Source organism: Haliotis rufescens, unplaced genomic scaffold, assembly GCF_023055435.1.
Source record: "Haliotis rufescens isolate VD_foot unplaced genomic scaffold, xgHalRufe1.0.p SCAF_6, whole genome shotgun sequence".
In the NCBI taxonomy this organism is placed as follows: domain Eukaryota; kingdom Metazoa; phylum Mollusca; class Gastropoda; order Lepetellida; family Haliotidae; genus Haliotis; species Haliotis rufescens.
The window spans coordinates 29,073,699-29,093,848 of NW_025964334.1; the positions used below are offsets into that span (position 1 = coordinate 29,073,699).

The 20,150-nt window shown below is 42.7% G+C and overlaps 1 protein-coding gene across 1 annotated transcript in view; it reads right to left on the reverse strand.

The window, feature by feature from the left end:
• Positions 1-533: 533 nt before the first annotated feature.
• LOC124141060 (uncharacterized protein KIAA2026-like) overlaps positions 534-20,150 on the reverse strand; it is a 36,296-nt gene continuing 16,679 nt past the window's right edge. The window contains exons 7-14 of the mRNA XM_046508941.2: positions 18,956-19,001; positions 18,080-18,171; positions 16,598-16,801; positions 14,655-14,741; positions 12,807-13,949; positions 11,715-11,837; positions 10,948-11,118; positions 534-7,948 (exon numbers count right to left, since the gene is read on the reverse strand). Coding sequence (XP_046364897.2) covers positions 3,248-7,948; positions 10,948-11,118; positions 11,715-11,837; positions 12,807-13,949; positions 14,655-14,741; positions 16,598-16,801; positions 18,080-18,171; positions 18,956-19,001 — 6,567 coding nt within the window. The 3' untranslated portion in view covers positions 534-3,247. The remainder of the gene's footprint in view (positions 7,949-10,947; positions 11,119-11,714; positions 11,838-12,806; positions 13,950-14,654; positions 14,742-16,597; positions 16,802-18,079; positions 18,172-18,955; positions 19,002-20,150) is intronic.

The following is a 20,150-nucleotide window of genomic DNA, read 5'->3' on the forward strand; positions in this document are numbered from 1 at the left end:
TTGTTGCCTCTGTAAAAAAATATTACCCAGTTTAATGTTGAAGCTGAGGATTGGCGATTTCATCAGAAAGTAATGTTAACTTAGCCGTGTTGTAAAGTTTGTTTTATTTGGACAGTCTGTATTGGTTTTTCCAGCTGCCAGTCAGCCAGTTACCCTGTGAGTAACCTTCTATTGGAGGCCACTGACACCGGGATGGTCCCGTTTCCAATAAACCTACATCTGTAGCAATCTCTCCAGCACAGTGGAACAACCAAGAAACAGGCTTTGGAATTGTCATGCAGTAGGTTTTTGAATAGTATTTCGGGAGGAAAGCCAGGAGTGGTGTAGGTCGTGGATGTTTATCCCTTTGGTGAAACCCAGGTAACACGAGGAGGGAGCGAGAGAGAGATGGGTTTAACACAGCTTTGAACAGTATTTCAGTTATGTAGGGCATGTCACCTGACCTTCACACTAATTCTTTCTCACCTCAAGCATGAAGGAGCTTATGGTCAAGTTTAAACAAAAAGGAACTAAAAGAATTAACAAACACACAGTAGTTTTATAGAAGATTGCATTTCAGTCATTCCAAAATATCAAAGATGGTTCACAATATGACTGCAGTGGAAAGTGGTAAAATACACTCTGCTATCTCGCAGAGGAAGTAAAAATATATCAACAGAAAACTTAAAATAATCAAAATAGGTACTCAGCTAGCAAATAAGTTAACTATGACTGAACAGAATCATGACAATGTCAGACATGTAGTGTATGAATAAATACTATATACAGTCTTGGTGCCTTGCAAACTTATTGATAATCAATTACCACTATCTCTCCGGGTTGTGATGAGGCTCAGCAATTTCCTCTTAAAGCCACCACATACACAGTATTGTAAAAGGACAAGCAGGGCTGCATGCACTTTATTGCTATAAAGAAAATATAATATTCTATGTCCATCGTCAATACTTCATAGATAGTAATGTTTTGAGGCTGTCAAATGAGCCCCTTTGTTCAAAAACCTTGTGCATACACTACCAGTGCCTGTACTGAAGCAAACATGTAGAAAGTATGGCCACAAGGCTGCACATGTATTTGCAATATTGCTATTTGTGCCATGTAATCTGAGAGTGTATTGGTCAGCACTCCCTGGTTTCCCTCTTGTTGGAACCCGGCCATGGCTTGATTTGATGGTTTAAGATGACGACAGTCTCCACAAAGCGGCCATATATATTCACAGGTGATGGAGGAACTAGTGTATACAAACTTATGAAGTATGGAAGATGAACAGCAGAGGATTAACAATTAATAGTCAGCTATACACCCCAGACCACAGGCACTAGAGAGCAAAATGACAAAAATATAACATTATCAATACAACCATGGATTATTATCATCCTTATCATCTTATTTCTTATCATTTTAGTCTCAAATGCCTTTGCTCTGACCTTGACCTCTGACATACTAAACTGATAAATAATGCTGAAGATTTCACCAGTCTCAACAGAGTTTTCTGAGCTCTAAAACTTTTTAAATCACTAAATAATCCACTAATTCCATGTTATCCCACCCTCCAAAAAAATATAAAAAATAAAAAAATAATAATAATGATAAAGCTCACAGGTATGGTGCATGTTGAGTGAGGATTCCTCAACACTTTCAGTTGGGTTTAATGCTGATCTGAACAGTATTTCAGTTATATCAGAGTATATCAGCTTAATGTAGGAGGAAAGCCTGAAGTGGCACAGGTCGTAGATGTAACAAGGGTGATAAATCATGGGGAATCTGGAATTCAAACCGACTGCCATAGGACATTTAGGTACATTTAAAGGAAGCAACTCTGAAAAGTGTTTTGTTTGGTTGTTGTTTAACACTGCACTTAGCAATATTCCAGCTACATGATACCGACCTGTTAATAGGAGTCCAGACAATCCAGTGATCAAAATTATGAGCTACAATCCATACAGTCGGGGTACAATGACATGCAATCACTGAGCCTGACCGCCCAATCCATTCGGTCCCCTCTTACAACCAGCATAGATCCCCCAAAGTCCGCTCTTAATAGTGACACACTGCATGTTAGATGATAGGGGCATTCCCCACCAACATTCTCAGAGCTACTTCCTGACATACATAACATACTTATTTACTCCCATGCGCACTGTAACACTAATTCATCAACATCTCAGCTCAATACATTTCGCAATGAACTGATAACATGAAATCATAAAATAAGGAAATACTGACATATATTTCACGATTTCCATAATTCATTACTCAATTATCATGATTACTTTCTGAATTAAGACTTAATTTCTTCACATCTGTATCCAATCCTGCTGTGCTGCCCCTCCTAGTTTACAGGGCAGATCCCAGGGCACGGTTTCCGCTAGCGGTGCTGTAAGTTACATGCTGGATCAATTTCTGGGCTCCGTTCCACAAGGCGATGTTAGAACTGCGATGATCGCAGGTCTATGTTAAAGTAATGGAGTTGTGATGATCTTAGCACTGCGGTTGCTTTGTGGAACAGGGCCAGGTAAACAAGAGCTAAAGAACAATGGCTAGATACAATTTTAGCCGTTTTGTCAGCATATGAGTTTTGATCCCCAAACAACAGAATCTAACAATCTCAGTTTTCATTGGCAAAGGACATGGTCAAGTAAACCTTAAAATCAATTACAGTACGATCAAACTTCTAACATCTCTCTCAGTTAAACTTAGCCATTGGAATCGCATTGATTCCCGAGCTTAAATGTCATTTGACATTCTCTGTACAATAAAGAAAACATGAACTAACGTAGAGAATTATGTCTTGTATGTACATGAAGGTGTAAAATATCTGGTAACTATCCAAGGTGCTAGCTATTTAATGCAAATGAACAAAGTTTGCATACATAATGGAATGGTGACGTTCCCTTATTTGAGTACATAGACAATGGAATGATGACACCCCTTGTCCTATGGTCTGTGATGTGTGTTGTATAGGTCTAGAACAAGAGAGTCCTAATTATGCAGCCTGAGACAACTGAGACACAAGTGAAACCATGAATGACACACAGGTAATACTTGCTACATAATCAATATGTATGCACAACTGTTTCAGAAAATGATTACATGGTACAGATTTTGCAAAATCATACATAATACATCATTGGCAGCTAGTATTGCTCGGAAATCACAATATAGTCCATGTCTTATTACACCAAACTATCAACATCCAGTATCAAAGGCCACAGTGTTCAACAGTTCATAATCTGCCAATCATTCATGTTTATCTGTCCGACATGTTTGCAAGACTCAACAGGTTCAGAGCAGCTTCCTCTCTGCTGCCTGTTTTCTGGAGAACTGGTTTAGTCTTGCTGACACTGGAAGAGGTCACCAGATGTGCCTGTGGCTCATCTACCACAGTTGACATCAACTGCCCGGTCTGTGGCTCACCAGAAACCGGATAACGTATTGTTACAGTACTGTTGGAATCTGTTTGCCCAACTACTGTCTGTGTCATTTGTAGTCCAGTCTGAACATTATTTGCTATTGAATATCCTTCCTGCTGGTTGTCAACTCCATAGAGCAGATCACCACTATCAAGTGTGCCTGGAAACGCTTGCTGACTTTGTGCCGTGAGCTGGTCGGCCGTGGCCAATGTACAAACTGGTGACAGGGTAGTTGTTCGGGAGTGATTACTCGGCAAAGATTTACCATCAGACTGGATGCTTGGACTGATGACACTACTCGGGCCAAGGCCTGCACTTGCTATGTTAGCCTGAACAAGAACATTGGTATTAGTTCCTTGTTGGGCTGATGCTGGTTGTGTTGGCTTCAGAGATGTTTTGGGTGTACCATCATGAGGAGCTCCTTTTGGTGGACTTGGACTTTCTACCATGGCCGAGGACGGAGATCGGATTGTGAGCATCTGGTTGCCTATCTGGATTGTTGCCTGTGGCAATACTTTGAGAACACCTTGTTCTACAGTGACAGGGACTCCCTGTGCAGTCATCAACTGTCCTCCAATGTTGTATAACAGAAGTTTCTGTTGCTTACTGCCTGTTCCATCTCCCTCTCCTTCTTCAAGCAGAGGTGATACTATCTTAGTTGGGGAAACCTTGCTTCCTTCAGCACTCGCCTTGGCAGCTTGTATTATGTTGTTAACCACTGTAGAAGCTGGAAACTTGGCCTCAGCTGCTTGAACCACCTGTGAGACAATATTAGCATTTGACACAATCAGATTGGTAGGAGATGTTTTAGCCACAACTTTCACCTTTTCATGACCCAGCATGGAAGAAAGCGTGGACGTTCCTGGTTTAGTTCCTGGGATGTTGGTTGAAGCCTTGGTTTGACTGAGATGAGCCTGGAGTGCAGCTTTAGTAGAGGCCTGAGCTGCCTGGATGGAGACTCTGTTGGTGCCAAGATTGGGGATTGAAGGGCTTGAGGATGCACTAATCGGTTCAGGTGCCAAGGCTGCTGTATTCGCAGTTGGTGAGTACACAAATTGAACTCCAGGATTTTGCTGAATGTTGGAGAGAGGCATTTTAAATGAAGGTTGTAGCTTTGATGTTTGAACTGAAGCGGATGAAATAGGTTGTTGTGGAAGGGACTTGCTGATAAGCATTTGATGCTGACCAACCTGAAGAACCTTTCCAATATGGCCTGCTGCTGGTGCTGTGTGCTGCTGAAGTAGAACAGGGGCTTTCACATCTTGCTGTCCCGGGGATGCTGCAACTTGGATTGTTGCCATTTTCTGCTGTATGAACTGAGGAGCCTTGTTAATCAGTGCAGTTATACCAGCACCTACTGACGGCTGAGCCACCATCTTGACACCTGGTTTCATGGCAACGTTGCCCAGTTGCTGTGGTGACAGTATGATTTGCTTTGAGGCTACGGTTTGACCGGATCCACTGACTGAGATCTGTTGCTTCTGCTGCTGCTGCTGCTGCTGCTGCTGCTGTGGCTGGATAACCTGCACCCCAGAGAGAGTCTGCTGTGGGGAGATCTGCAAAGCAGAGGATAACTGTTGTGGTGTCAGCTTTAGAAGCTGCTGATTGAGCTGCATTGATTGAACAGGTAGTTGTAAGGTTGCAACGCTTTGTGGTACTGCTGTTGGTTTGCTATACGATTGAGGAGCAGACATCTGGAGAGTGGCATTCTGTATGTGACTAGCTGACTGACTAGATGCCTCTTTCTGAGGGGAGAGAATAACATTCTGAAGACCACTGCCAAGTGACAACACAAAGGGTGTCTGACCTTTTCCTGTAAGCTGTACAGAGTTGGATTGTTTATTTGTCACATCAGATGAATTTATACTCATAGACTTGCCGTATTGTACAGGAGTCCCACCAACCTGTTGTGCTGGAACAAGCAATCTAGGTGTGATAGGAGTACTGGCCACAGCTGGCTGGCCAACCATCAATGCTGGAATGACAGCTGGAGTCTGCTGACCAGACACAGGCACTTTCCCACCAACATTTGTCATCACTGTGCTTTTGCCTTGAATAGTGGATGCTGCTGGGACCATCATCCTGGTGCCTTGGATCATGGTGCTTTGTCCTGCAGCAATCTGCTTCACAAGTTCAGCTGCTGGAGTTGCAACCTTGGATAACAGAGGTGTATTCTTGACAGCCTTGATCACATTTGAAGCAGATGCCAATGTAGCTGGTTGATTTTGAACTGTCATTTGTTGAGGATTACCATCTCCAGTTACTTGTTTACCCATTATGTTCAAACCTTGTGCAATACTAACTGCTGAGAGTCCTTGAACAGAAGCGGGTGAAATTGTTTGCTTCCCAGGAGAAAAGCTCAACTGTATATGTTTTCCAGGATCTTGCACTGCTTTGACTGCAGCTAGTTGAGCTGTCTGACTCACCGTGTCTTTGCCTGAATTACTGAGAGCAACATGTACCTGGTTAGTCTTGGTGGTTGATGCAGCCCCACCCAGATTGACAGAGGATGCAATCTGCACACCTCCAGACAACACAGTCTGCTTGTTCTGTGGTATCACCAAGCCCTGCGGAGTCAGGTAACCTTGAACTAGACCCTGAGAAGTGAGGAAATTCTGAGGCACAACTTTCAACAACATGTTCTTTTGAGAAGAGCTTGTTGCTGTTGGATTCTGTACAACATACTCTGTCTTAATTGGCGACTTGGTAACTTGTGAGAGACTGGTGATGGACTCGGAGGCACTTGGGTTAACGCTGGAGGGACATGTTACAGTAATGGGTGAATAAGTAGATTCAACTCTATGCGCAGCAGGGATTGGGACCTTCATACTCTGAATGGTCTTGGTTACGTTACGACGAGGCTGTATAGAAGGTAAGGTGACCGGCGATGGCACTTTGATGTGAGCTGTCGGCAATGAGGTGCGGACCGATGTCACAACAGACTGAAGGGCAGAATCAAGGGCTTCCTGTGTAGGTAGTTTCACAACTCGGGGTTTCAGCTGGCCCCCAGTGGCAGGAAGTACAACCTTGCAGAGATTGATGTTGGTCTTCGCGGTAAGTGCTGGAGCCTCAGTTGTCCTGATGCTGGATAACAGGCTAGCCATGCCATCAACTGTTTCACTTCTGTTAATGATACTTTGTAAATCTGGGCCCTTTAAGGAGGCCCTGTTCTCCAGTAAGGCTTTTACAGTAACATTGCTAGCATACTTCTGTTTAGATGGAGATACAATGTTGGTGGTGAGGTATGCTTTTGCACTACTTTGCTCCATCGGATCAGGTGTCAGAGATGGATTTGGGGATATCTGACTGGGACTTGTCTGTTGTGTTAACATCACAGGTTTAGGTGATGATGCAACAGGGGCGGTTCCTACCAACAACTGTGGCTTGGTGCCTGCTCCTGCTCCTGCTCCTGCTCCACTTATGATATTTGGATTCAGTGAAGGAACTATGTTAGGTGAGGCAGAGAAAGGAACTACATTTGGCAAAGCAGTCATAGATTGGTTGATCACTGTGAACTGGTTTACATGCTGAGCTGATGATACAGATGGAATTGCCACCTTCACATCTGCCGGCGATCCAGGGAGACTGGTGTACACAGATTGTGTTGGTTGACATGAAGTTACTGGTTGCTGTGGTTGGACTCCTATCTGTTGTGGTTGTGATGCACTGGGCTGAGATGTAGAGGTTGGTACAGCAGAGGTGAGGAACAAGGTCGTCCCACCTGGTCCTGTGGTTTGAATTTTTATAGCCTTGTGTCTGAGCAACTGTTGTATAACACTGGCAGGTAGGGAGTTGAGGATCTTTTGGGTACTTGCTGGGGCATTACCTCCTGCAACCTCTAAAGTTTGTTTCCCAGGGGATGGTTTCTGAGATGCCTGCAGTACTCCTGGTTTTGCTGCTGCATACTGGGGTCTTATTGTCTGCATGGCTGATGGCTTGGGTCTCACTTGTTGTAATGGTGCTGTTGCTGCTTGTTGTTGCCGAGTTGTGAGAAGGCTCTGAATAACTGGATGAGATGATTGCGTAACTGACACACCGCTTGTCAACGACGTTAGTCTGATATTTCCAGAAGATGCTCCTGGTGAAATCAGACTGGTCTTGCCTTGAGTCTGATTTAGAATGGACATACGGAGTATCTTACTGGCCGAGAGACCTTGGATAGATGGGGAGGCCCCAGCAACTGATATCACTGTTGAAGATGTCATTGGTTTCATCTGTTTCTGAAGTATGTTCGGCATGTGGGCTGGAGAAGTGGGCTCTTCTCCAGACTTGATGACTTTCTTCTTCTTAATTCCCTGGTCCTCGATATTGTTGGGTATAACTCTCCGCTTGCGTAGCCGCCCACGAGAACTAACATCCAATTCATATTCTTCCTCAACATTGCCAGCCAAGCTGTCTCGGCTGTCAGTTAAAATTGGTGTTGGTGCTATGATTGACCTCTTGACCTTCACCTCCACCTGGTCATCCTTCCCGGCATCCTCATCTGTGTCCTCGCTGGATGATATGGCGGACTCCTCAGTATTCCAACTCTCCACATCCTACAAAAGACAAGGGCCATACCCATCATAAGATTTGGTATTTTTGAACATATACACCTGGAAAACGTTTAGCATCAACCAATTTGTAATTTTTACAATAAATTGTATATTCATACTACTTATCCTTTCTCACCCTATGCATTTCTCTTTCTTATTTCAAACCTAAGAGGAAACGTGCCTAAACAAAGATTTGCAGCCTCTTAAAAAACAGTTCACTCGAACACAGCCAGCATCACCATGGTTACCACTCAGCAATCTGGGTCATGCATGCCTTTCTTGCCAGTTGACCCACACGCACTGAAGGGTTTCCCCACCCAACTCTTTCTGGAGCTTAATAGGCTAAAGAAATTGTGATGCAGGGATGGACGGGTGGGCATATAGCGTGTGAGATAGGGTAAGTTTAAAAAATTGTATATTTACAATTGTTTAAACTGACCCTTTCACACACTATCCCACAGTTGTAGGTGGGGTGCAACTCCCTAGTCTATAAAGACAAAAAATGTGAGATATACATGAGGAAGCTGGAGCTAAACAGTGATGCAGAACAATATTAGGTCGTGAGTGAGTGAGTTTGATTTTACGCCGCTTTTAGCAATATTCCAGCAATATCATGGTGGGGGACACCAGAAATGGGCTACAATATTACGGTAAGTAACACTGCCTAGTGACATAAGACAAAGTTCATGGATAGGGATGAAACACCCTCAAAGAGTGTTGTGACCATGATGCGTGAACAGAGGAAAACACAAGAAATCGGGTACAATATGTGTAACATGTTTATACATGAGTGAGGGTAATTGTAAAGCCAAACAATACAATGTACGGCTTACATCGATTCAGAATGTATCTGGCCAATCGATTCTACAAGATAGGTGTAGAGCTATCTCCCATGGACGATAAGACCAACCAACTTGGCATCTCTTTTTATGCTTACTGGAGCATCTGGTAGTCACATTAGGTGCACGTCAAACCAGAGGCAGAGACAGAGAACCTGAGCGGTGTATTGTAGACAAACTACCATGTATAGTAGCTGAATGACAAGGGCTGTCTCTGTGCCAATTAGGAGAGGTAAAGTCCTGGCGAGGAGAAGGATAGTAGTCCAGCTGAGGATGATAATCCGGGTAAGCAGTATTATAGGAGTATCCTCGCCACGGGAGAAGAGTGTTTCTGTAGTATTGTTAGTGTTCCACATGTATAGGGTTTGTGTAGGCACTCTACGAAGCAGGGTTAAAAAATAAATCTTGTCTTTGATGATGATATTCATTAGAGCAACTTAGGATGACTAGAAGAAGAACGAGTCAGGTACAACAAATGTCATGTCCAATAGAGTCTGTATAAAATTCATCTTCCGAACCAATACGTGAGGAGTCTAAAGTATCTCTCCTTGAAAGACAATGGAGTGAATGATCGATTTCTAGACCACCAATCCCTAGAAGAGTAGCGTTCTAAGGAAGATAGTCGATCTGTAGAGGTTCGTCGAAACCTTGTTGGAATGTCGATCCTAAGAGTATTGTCAATCCTTCAAAGTATGATGTATCCCCGAGGACTCCTGATCCTGGGATGTTTGTCGAACCTTCGAAGTATGTTGATCCAGGGATCTTCTTAGAACGCCAAACCTTAGATAATCGTGGATTAGAGTTGAGGGATGTAACTGATGAAGCCAATTTGTCCGTCGAATGCTGAGACTTCACAGGTTTATCTCCATCAGAGGATCAATGATCCTCATGAGAATATCCTTGAGAGAAAGATCTATACGAATCTAGAGACGAATCCGACGAATCTGTTCGGCAACCCGGTGTAGACCTCTATGGAAGAGAGCGTTGGATCGGCGATCTGGAACGTCTGGCAGTAGACAGGGAGCAATGAGGAGTGACTGAAGGGGGTACGATCAAGGTTGCAGTCTTAGGTATGTCCTCAGGCGGAGGCTTGACAATCTCAGCGACCAAAGACAAAGGTGACGAGGAAGCAATACAATCTCGGATAGACATCGTAACAGTAAGAGAGGTCACGGTTGATTGTGACCAAAAAACAGGTTTGGTCGCCAAAAGCTCCTTCTGTACATCCAAGCCTGTAGGCTTTATCACCAAAGCTGATAAAGGTACAGTCTTCAAACTAGGCTGAGTGGTCAGGAAAGTGAGTGAGTGAGTGAGTGTGTATGGTTTTATGCTGCTTTTAGCAATATTCCAGCAATATCATGGCGGGGGACACTAGAAATGGGCTTCACACATTGTACCCATGTCGGGAATCGAACCCAGGTCTTCGGCCCCTGGTCATGAAAGAAACGACTTCAAAAAACTATAGTTGACACCATCATTGTCAACAGATAAAACGGGGCAGCGCAGGTTTGACAAATCTACATTCGTCAAAGGTGCTGATGTTTCGCTGATAGGCTTGGCTTTTTCACCAGAATTTTCTTGGTTAAAGTTGTCTATCTATAGAGTCTATCTTGCTCACGGCATTGAGTACATCGCACCTATCAGAACAGATATCATGAGGGTCTGATGACAAAAATACCCATCTGCAAGCAAGACATGCGGGATGGCAATTGGACTGTTGTCTATGATGAAAAACAACTAGTAGAAACAAAAACTTGCCAGCTGAAGAGGGAAAATGGACAAAAAAGGTAAAAAAACCAAATGAATCCACTAGGTGTATAAACATGTCACCACAAGGTGGCGATTAGAAAGAGAATGAATTGGCTGGGTAAAACCATGTTTCCAGTGTGTGTGGGTCAACCAGCAAGAAAAGCATGCATCAACCAGCAAGAAAGCATGCATGACCCAGATTGCTGGGAGGTGACCATGGTGATGCTGGGTTTTTTTTATGAATTGTTTTAAGAAGCAGAAAATCTTTCTTTAGGCATGTTTCCACATAGAAGTTGAAAGAAGAAAGAGAAATGCATAGAGTGAAGTAGGATAAGTTTAAAAATGTATATTTTCATATATCCCGAACTTCCTGTTTCATACCACCCGCATAAACAGCTAGTAATACCACCTCACCTGTTTCTTAAACTCCTCTTCCTTAAATTCATCCAGCTCTTTCCTGATCTTGACCCGAGCTTTCCGTCGGGCCTGGAGCAGTTTGGTTTCCCAGGGCTCCAGCTCCTTCAGCAGGTACAGAAGACGGGCGTGGAGCTCCACTTCACATCGCTTTCTGGGTGTCGGCTTGGACTACAACAAACAACATTGTTTCAGTCAATCAGCTATTTGTACATGGAGGTTTTCCAGTGACCAACAATTACTTTCATTTTAGTAAAACAAACTGCCATTAAGTTTTTCTCTAGATGTAAAATCTGAATAGGACTCCAGAGGCTGATCCAGGAGTTTGAAAGACCCAGTCTGTAATTCTGATGGAGAATAAAGACCCAGTCTGTATAACTGATGGAGAGTAAAGACCCAGTCTGTATAACTGATGGAGAATAAAGACCCAGTCTGTATAACTGATGGAGAGTAAAGACCCAGTCTGTATAACTGATGGAGAGTAAAGACCCAGTCTGTATAACTGATGGAGTGTAAAGACACAGTCTGTATAACTGATGGAGAGTAAAGACCCAGTCTGTATAACTGATGGAGAGTAAAGACCCAGTCTGTATAACTGATGGAGAGGAATGACTCAGTCTGTATTACTGATTGAGAGGAATGACCCAGACTGTATAGCTGATGGAGAGGAATGACTCAGTATGTATAACTGATGGAGAGGAATGACCCAGTCTGTATTACTGATGGAGAGGAATGACCCAGTATGCAGACATTAAACTGTACTTTACCTTCTGCTTCTTTCCCCGAGTGCTGACAGTCGGTGGTTCAGGCTGCTCAGCAAATTTCTCTGCCAGAACACGGAGATCTTCCACGCTGTCTGCCATCAGCTCAAATGATCCCAACTCGGGCAGCTGCAGCAGCAAACAGATATCATCCATTACTAACACAAAGGAAGCATCATGAGAATGAATCTAGGATTTGAACCCACAACACAGCTTTCTGGCATGCCCAAGTCATGCAACTCTACACAGCTAATTGCCGAGCCTGAGTCCCTCATGGCCCGACTCAGACACTGTATGCATTAGTAAACACGGTAACACAGCTCAGCCTGCATGTAATGTCGGAGGGCTTTAATGATTCAGTAACATCACTCTTCCTTCTGATACACAGTCAAACCTGTAGTCCTGGGGACCATTAAATAAATATCGGACTGTCCTGAGCAGGTCAAGTAATAGCACTGATGAGGATTCTGAGATTTCTGAAGGGACGATACAGCTGAAATGATAGACCTGCCAACCCTTATTGAATCTTGGGAGTATTCAGTGGGGTAAAAAAGCATAATTTCATGTGAAAAAGAGTACAATGATGTGGGTTTTCGCTTCAAAATTTTGTTGGGTCTAGCATGTCTAGACGTAAGTGAAACATGTTGTCAAAGCTCCACAAATTCCTAAAATTCATCATGTTACACAAAATAAGTTATTTTCAGAAAAACAATGTGATGTTACTCGTTCCAAAGTATTATCAGTGTACATGCATTTAGTTCCCTGTCTACATCCGCAAAAACATTACTTGAGTGTGTCTTAACATTACAACCAATCAGACAACTTGTATCATTGTCATCATAGTCTGGCTGTAGAATGCTTCATGTCACTGGAGCATTAACAATTTGCTCTCTGTGATATTTCTTTATGTAAATAATTCGTGAAAAAAAATAACAAAAATCGTAATTGGGATGAGTAGAAGCATAAAGTGTTTCAGCCCCAAAGCATAATTATAACACCAAAATTGTTATGGTTGGCACCAATGGATGATACATCATGTTAATGAAGTTCAAGTTGACAAGGTTTAACAGGTTTATATGCCACTACTAATTTCCTTACTATTTCTTCTTCTTCCTCCTCCTCAATCTTTGCTGCATCAGTCTGAACTTTTTCCTCCGTTGACATGGCCTCCTCCTTCACAGACACTCCACATTCATTCTCATCCTGACCTGGTTCTGTCTTCACCTCAGAGCTGCTCTGCTTCTTGGCATCAGTATCCTTCATGAACGGCTTGCTGTCATCATCTTTGCCAATCTCGCTGGAACAGTCCTGACCATTCTCCCCTACCTCACTTTCACATTTCACTGCATCGATGTTACATTTAATATCACTTTCACAATCTGTAGAGTTATCAGCACCATGAACATTTTGAGCACTTGAGTCAGATTTCGGATCGTCTAACACGACGTTCTCGTTTTCGTGACTCTTCATTTTGACCTCACTCATTTCTCCCTTCCCCTGAGAACTCCCCTTCCCCTCCTGATGTTCCGTGACAGCAGAACCATCCCTGGTGAAGCTGTCACTAGGAATATCACCATTGGCTATTGCACTCTTGCTGTCCTCCGACGTGTCACATGTCCGTCCATTACACTGCATGCCACCGTTGCTGTCTGTTAGGTCAGTCTCACATTTCTCCACCTTAACATCCACACTATTTACATCACACATCTCGGGCTCATATTTTATTATGTTTATATTATCACCATTTTGCTTCGAGTCACACGTCAGACTTGGAGAATCAGTTCTAGACACCCCACTCCCCCTTTCCACAGAACTGCCCTTACTCCGCCCTCCTGATGGCACACAGTCTAATGAATCTTGTTCGTCTGGCTGACTTGCACAATTGTTATTGTTATGATTACTGTCTGTAGCACTGACATAGTCTCTTTCTGAATCACTGGCCATGCTCTCCTCTCTTTCATCACTCCCTCTGTCATCAACTTTACAGCGTCCGATCTTGCGCAGGGCCCGTTCCAGCTCCCTTGTGATCCCATTCCGGTAAAGGCTTTTCCGGGAACTTCTTCCTGACCGTGTCCTCCGAGCATACAGACACTCGTCCTCCATGTCCACAATCTCGGGCGTGGCAGTCAGTGACCTTGACCCTGGCTCAGTGCTGATCTCGCTTGGTGTGTTGTCTGCCTCTGTGTCGTCCGTGTCAGGTAACCTTGCCGATCTCCGACTTGAACGTCCTCCAACAGGGGCCTAAACAAGAACATATCCGTGACAGCTTGATTAAAGATAATTATGTGGTTATGGATAGGTAAATGAATTAAGACAAGCTATTTTGAATGAAAAAAAATAAATTAAGAAAACAAGTGTTCCCCATAAAAAACAGACAAAATGGAGAAAGGCTTGATTTTTAGCATGTAAAGTGTCATCAAGGCACTCTTCAAAAAGCAATTTTAAATCTTGACAGTTCATGTTAAAGTATAGAGAAGTCTGTGTGACAGACCTAGAAAAGAAAACCAGCAGAGAGCACCCAAACTTTTTTTGTGTGTGTGTGTGTGTCTGTGTGTGTCTGTGTGTGTGTGTGTGTGTGTGTGTGTGTGTGTGTGTGTGTGTGTGTGTGTGTGTGTGTGTGTGTGTGTGTGTGTGTGTGTGTGTGTGTGTGTGTGTGTGTGCTTGTACTAGTCCGGACTGATGCCGATTTATAGTGCTAGCTCACTGAGATACCATGCCGCAGTTTAACATGAATACCCCACTCAGACACAGTATACTGACTCCGAGCCGACCAGTCTTTGTTTTAGACCCTTAATGTCGAGCGCCAGACAGGGTAACAACAAGTACCATCTTTTAACATCTTTTGGTATGACGCAGCCGGGGATCGAACCCAAGACCTTCCGCTCTCCGGGCGGATGCCCTACCTCTAGACCACAGAGGCACTCGGTATTTCCAGAATCCCCCTACCTTTCTAGCACTTCCTCCAGCTGCACTCTTGCTGCCATTAACTCGCCTCTTCTTTACCGGTGGTGTCTCCATCTCCTCCTCTTCACTCTGTTGACAAACACACATAAATTGACAGTGTTTATGATCATAAACAGACTGCTCTAGACTATTGAAAAAATAAAAGGACCATTTCAAATTGAAATGTAATACAATAAGAAGAAAATAAGACTAAACAAGGCAAAAATCACCCCTGATCTTGACTCCAACATATTTCTAAGTTCAAAACATGAAAAAAAGCAGTATCTTCTCAGAAAATCCACTTATCAAAATCAAACTTTGCACTGCACCTCTCCTATTGGTATAGAAACTGTACCCCCAATTAGAAAGAATCCTCACAGTACTTTTCAAGTTATAGGTCACACTCATATTTAGGGATATTTTCTCAGAAAATCGACATATCAAAAGCAAACTTTGCACTGCACTTCTTCTATTAGTATGGAAACTGTTCCCCCCAAATCCATGCAGTAGTTTTCAAGTTATAGGTCACACAGATGTTTAAATTTACAAATTCTAAGTGAAAAAATGAAAAATAGCTGTATTTTTCAAGAATCCAAATATTGAAATCATACTTCACACTGCACCACTCCTACTGGCATAGAAGGGGTTTGAAAAGAATCTATGCAGTAGTTTCAAGTTATAGGTCACACAAACAAATGTCTTTAAAAGGACAGACGAACATCTTCCTGAGGCAAGAGAATTAAATGACTCTAAAAGTCCAGTTTCCACCCTTGCCGAACTAGGCTGGTATTATGGAGTTTTATTTTGGCTGGACTAACGAGTCTATGCATAGTCCAATCAAAATCGCGCAACGGAATCGAAATCTGGTTCGTAAGCCCCCGTGCAGATTTCGGTTGATTGCAGGATTTGCAAAGCATGTGCATTGCGAACTCGTTGTCAACAGATATTTTCCAAACCTTTTCATGTTCTTAATCAAGGTGCTTGCGTGATTTGATGCACCTTGCGATTTAAGACCCGTTTTATCACAATATAGATCTTGATAATCGATCAGATCGTCTTGACTGGGCGCCGCCATTTTGTTTGAAACAAATGCAAGTGATGGAATCAGATTGGTCCATAGGAGAGGCTTAGAAGTAACTCATAATAACCACTAGTGGCGCTACGATCGAGCCCAGGAATTCCAGGCTAGTTGGGCAAGGGTGGAAACTGGAATTTTAAAGTCAGTTAAATCTCCCTTGCCAAACTAGGCTGGAATTATGGAGTTATATTAGACTGACGAGTCTATGCATAGTCCAATCAAAATTGCATAACGAAATCAATATCCGGTTCATAAACTGCCCAGCAGATTTCGGTCGATTGCAGGATTTGCAAAGCATGTGTACCGCCAACTTGACGGCAACAGATATTTTCCAAATATTTTCATGTTTTCAATCAATGTGCTCATGTGATTTGCTGCACTTTGTGAGGTAACACCCATTTCATCACAATATAGACTTTGATTAAGATCAGATTGTCTTGGCAATGCGCCTTCATTTTGTTTGAAGCAAATGCAAGTGGCATGAGAGGTGGTATCTGATTGGTCAATAGGAGGGACATACAAGGGACATAACCTCATAATAGCCACTGGTGGTAGAAATCAAGAGAACAGTCTGTGAACACAATATCAGCTATGTTACACATTTAAACCACCTGGCCCTGTTCCACAAAGTGACCTGAGCACTTCGATGATCGGAAGTTAAAGTACTTTGAAGCTCAAGTTAAAGTAAGATCCTATTGTGAAATACGGCCCTGATGATCAATATTTAACAATGAGATATTACGAATCATAGGGTACTGGATATGAATTCTGAACTGAAATTCCAATGAGAGACCTTCGATAAAAAGTGAAGTTTTATTGTTCCTTCAACATTTCAAATGTTAATAAAACAAATAAAAAAATATCCCACCTTCACTTCATCCTCCTCCTCATCCACGTCACTTTCCAACTCAGGTTCAGGAAATGGATCCTGTCGGTACACACGCAGGTCTGCTCCACAGAATTGTGGGAAGTGGATGTACGTGTTGCCCTTGGCGTCTTCGCCCAGCAGGTAGCTCCGCTGCTCCTCCACAGCCTGGGCCTCAATGGCATCACGTAGTGACTCCTGTGTCTCCTGCACAGGAAAAAATAGTTCACATGAGTGAGGGAAGTTTGTGTGTTTCCCGTTAGTCGCCTCTTACGACAAGCACAGTGGCCTTCTACGACAAGCATGGGTTGCTGAAGACCTATTCCTGGATCTTCACAGGTCACTAGTGCTCTTGTTCTTGGATGTAAAGAGGAATCACAAGGAGCACACCAGGGCACCAATATTATATATATACCATGCAAACATATACTTATGGCCGACAAGTGGTCTTCCATGGTGGCCACCTCACCGAGGAACTTCCCTGGCCACACAAATATTTTACCATTGAAGGATAACAGGGTATGACAACTAACTATGACAAACTTCTACTCATTAAACATTTCATCTTTGATGTGGCCTGTTTCACTATGTTCAGAGGAGATTCTGGCTGTTTGTTCTAATTGCACCTCAACTAGAACTGAGAGGTCAAAGGGAAACAACAATGTTAGTCTGGGGATCTTTAGATGATTATCTCCCCTTTCCTCAAACGTAATTTTGTGGAGTCGCCATGTTACACAATATCATTTTGTTGATTCTTTTCTAATAAAGGATTATGCCTGTTAAGTGTGCATGATAGTATGTCAGTGATTCCAAGCCATCATCCCTTAGGCAGGGAAATGCAGAGAAAAAAATATATTTTGGTCAAAAGTGGGATTCTGTAAAAGTTATTTTCTTCATTTTGGAGGTATTTTACCATTGGTGAGGTGAGGTGAAATTGGGTTTAACGTCGCGTCCAAGATTATTGCACTTATATAGCGACGTGCATGCACGTGTATGTGTGTGTGTGGCTGCTTGTACTAGTCCGGACTGATGCCGATTTATAGTGCTAGCTCACTGAGATACCATGCCGCAGTTTAACATGAATACCCCACTCAGACACAGTATACTGACTCCGAGCCGACCAGTCCTTGTTTTAGCCCCTTAATGCCGAGCGCCAGACAGGGTAACAACAAGTACAATCTTTTAACGTCTTTTTGTATGACGCGGCCCGGGATCGAACCCTGGACCTTCCGCTCTCCGGGCGGACGCTCTACCACAAGACCACGGAGGCGGTCTATTTTACCATTGTATTTTACCATGTACAATTACATTCTGAAACCATTTCCTTTTTATCAGTCATACAAGTCACCTCCACCAAGCCATAACATTAATTATAACTATATGAACAAGTGTTGGAACATTTTGAACTCCTAATTGGGAATCTGAGCAGATCTCAATAAATCCCTGAATGTGCATGATAAGATATGATACAGGTTACACACTCACCATACAGTTGTCACATAAGCTTTTAACAATCCACACTTTCTGATAAAAGGACAGCTCATAGAAACTCTTTTTCACAAGAGGGTCTTTCTTTCCTGAAGATCAAACAAACAGAAATCATGAATTGTAATGCATGACATTAAGAGCAAACTAAGTGGATAGTGTGAACGTTGCTTCAAGCTGCAGTAAATTATTCCAGCCATATCTTGGTTGCATGTCAATAATTGTGTCTGGGTCAAGGAGGTCGACTGCATGAGCAAATTTCCATGTTGTAAGGGTATGATGACAATCAACCAGATCCATACACTGTAACCATTCAACCTGCATTAGTTGCCTACTACTAGGACAAGCACTGGGTACTGGGTACCTATTCTATGACAGAATTCCTACCAGGGACAAAAGAAATGCACAGTATGTTTTAGGGGCTAAGCCAAGTGTTTAAGACCAAAATCGAAGAAATATAAAAGACAGTTAGCCAATACTAAACATTTAGGAACCTTGAAAGTATATGGGCTATCTAATGCCATATCAGTTGTCAAGCATGACTAACAGTGTGTTCCTATGATGCAGGAATCAAACAAGTTGGTCACATAAAAATTGGCTAATGGTTGGGCACACAGATTACATAGTGCAAGACTTGAGCAACACTGCTGTAACTGAAGCTATTCTAAAAATATCCCAAGTAGGCCATTGCTCAGTACTTCTGGTACATAATGTATTTGGCACTTTCCTTAATGCCTAGAGCAACCCAAAATATCTTTTTCTTTGTCAATAGAAATTAAGACGATCAGAATTAAAAGTGACACAATAATGTCCTAGAAACATTTTCTTCGTTTGAAGCCAATCTCATCCCCGATCCTGTCACCAATCTGTACTTACCTAGGACAGTAAAGAAGTGAACATCTAGACCCAGCTTGTAGGCAGCCTGCAAAGAGAATTATTGTTTCACTCGAATGTGTAACTGGCAAAATTTGGGTAAATGACAATATTCAAGCCATATGAAATCAGTCTGTAAATAAAAGAGTCCGGGTCAAACAACCCAGTGATTAACATTTAATATGACACATCGTGAAGTCACCAAGCCTGACCACCCGATCCATTCCGTCTTACAACCAGTATAAGTTGCTTGGGGGAAACTCTAATCCGGAATCCCCACTCATTCTGCCCGGGGCCCATGGGGATAAGACATTTTTAAAATATGCCCTCAAAAGGTCTACCAGTAAGTGAAAGAGTGAGTGAGTGTGGTTTTATGCCGCTTTTAGCAATATTCCAGCAATATCACTGTGGGGGACACCAGTTATGGGCTTCACACATTGTACCCATGTCGGGAATCGAACCCGGGTCTTCGGCGTGACAAGCGAACACTTTAACCACTAGGCTACCCGACCGCTCCTAAGTGAAAGAGCATGTAGGGGTTGCAAACTAGCACCAGCCCAAAAGCAGTTATGGTGCATACCTAAATTCACAATTTAGCTAACGTATCTCTGAGACAAGTACCAGAAATTACTAAAAATTAGGGCTGGCTATCGATATAGATTATAGAGATAGATGACTGCTAAATAAATATCGATCAATTATCAAGAAGAGAAGTAACTTTAAGCAAATGTGCAAGCAAATCCCGAAAGAAATCAACATATTTCACGCCATTGGTGAGCAGTGACACATTTATGCATAGTTTATTTTGTGGACATTTGAGATACAACAAAACATTTGCTTGCTGTCTCCAACAATTGACGTTATTGACAATAAGAAGTCTGTTTCGGTAATCTAAACTTTATTTCATCACAAAAGTATCAAATCGATAATCGTTAATATTTCTTCCCATCGACGATAATTCTGATCATCGACCTTTTTACCCAGCCCTATTAAAAATGTTCCTTTATATCATTAAATGGACTGACTGACAGAGTTTAGTTTCTATCGCTGAATGATTTTACACTGCTTTCAGCAATATTCCAGACATATGACGAGAAACAAAGATTGGGTTCATACATAGTTCCACTATAGGGACTCAAACCAAGTTGTTATCCGTAACAAGGAGATTCTTAATCAGCCTCTGGCCTCCAAGGACCTA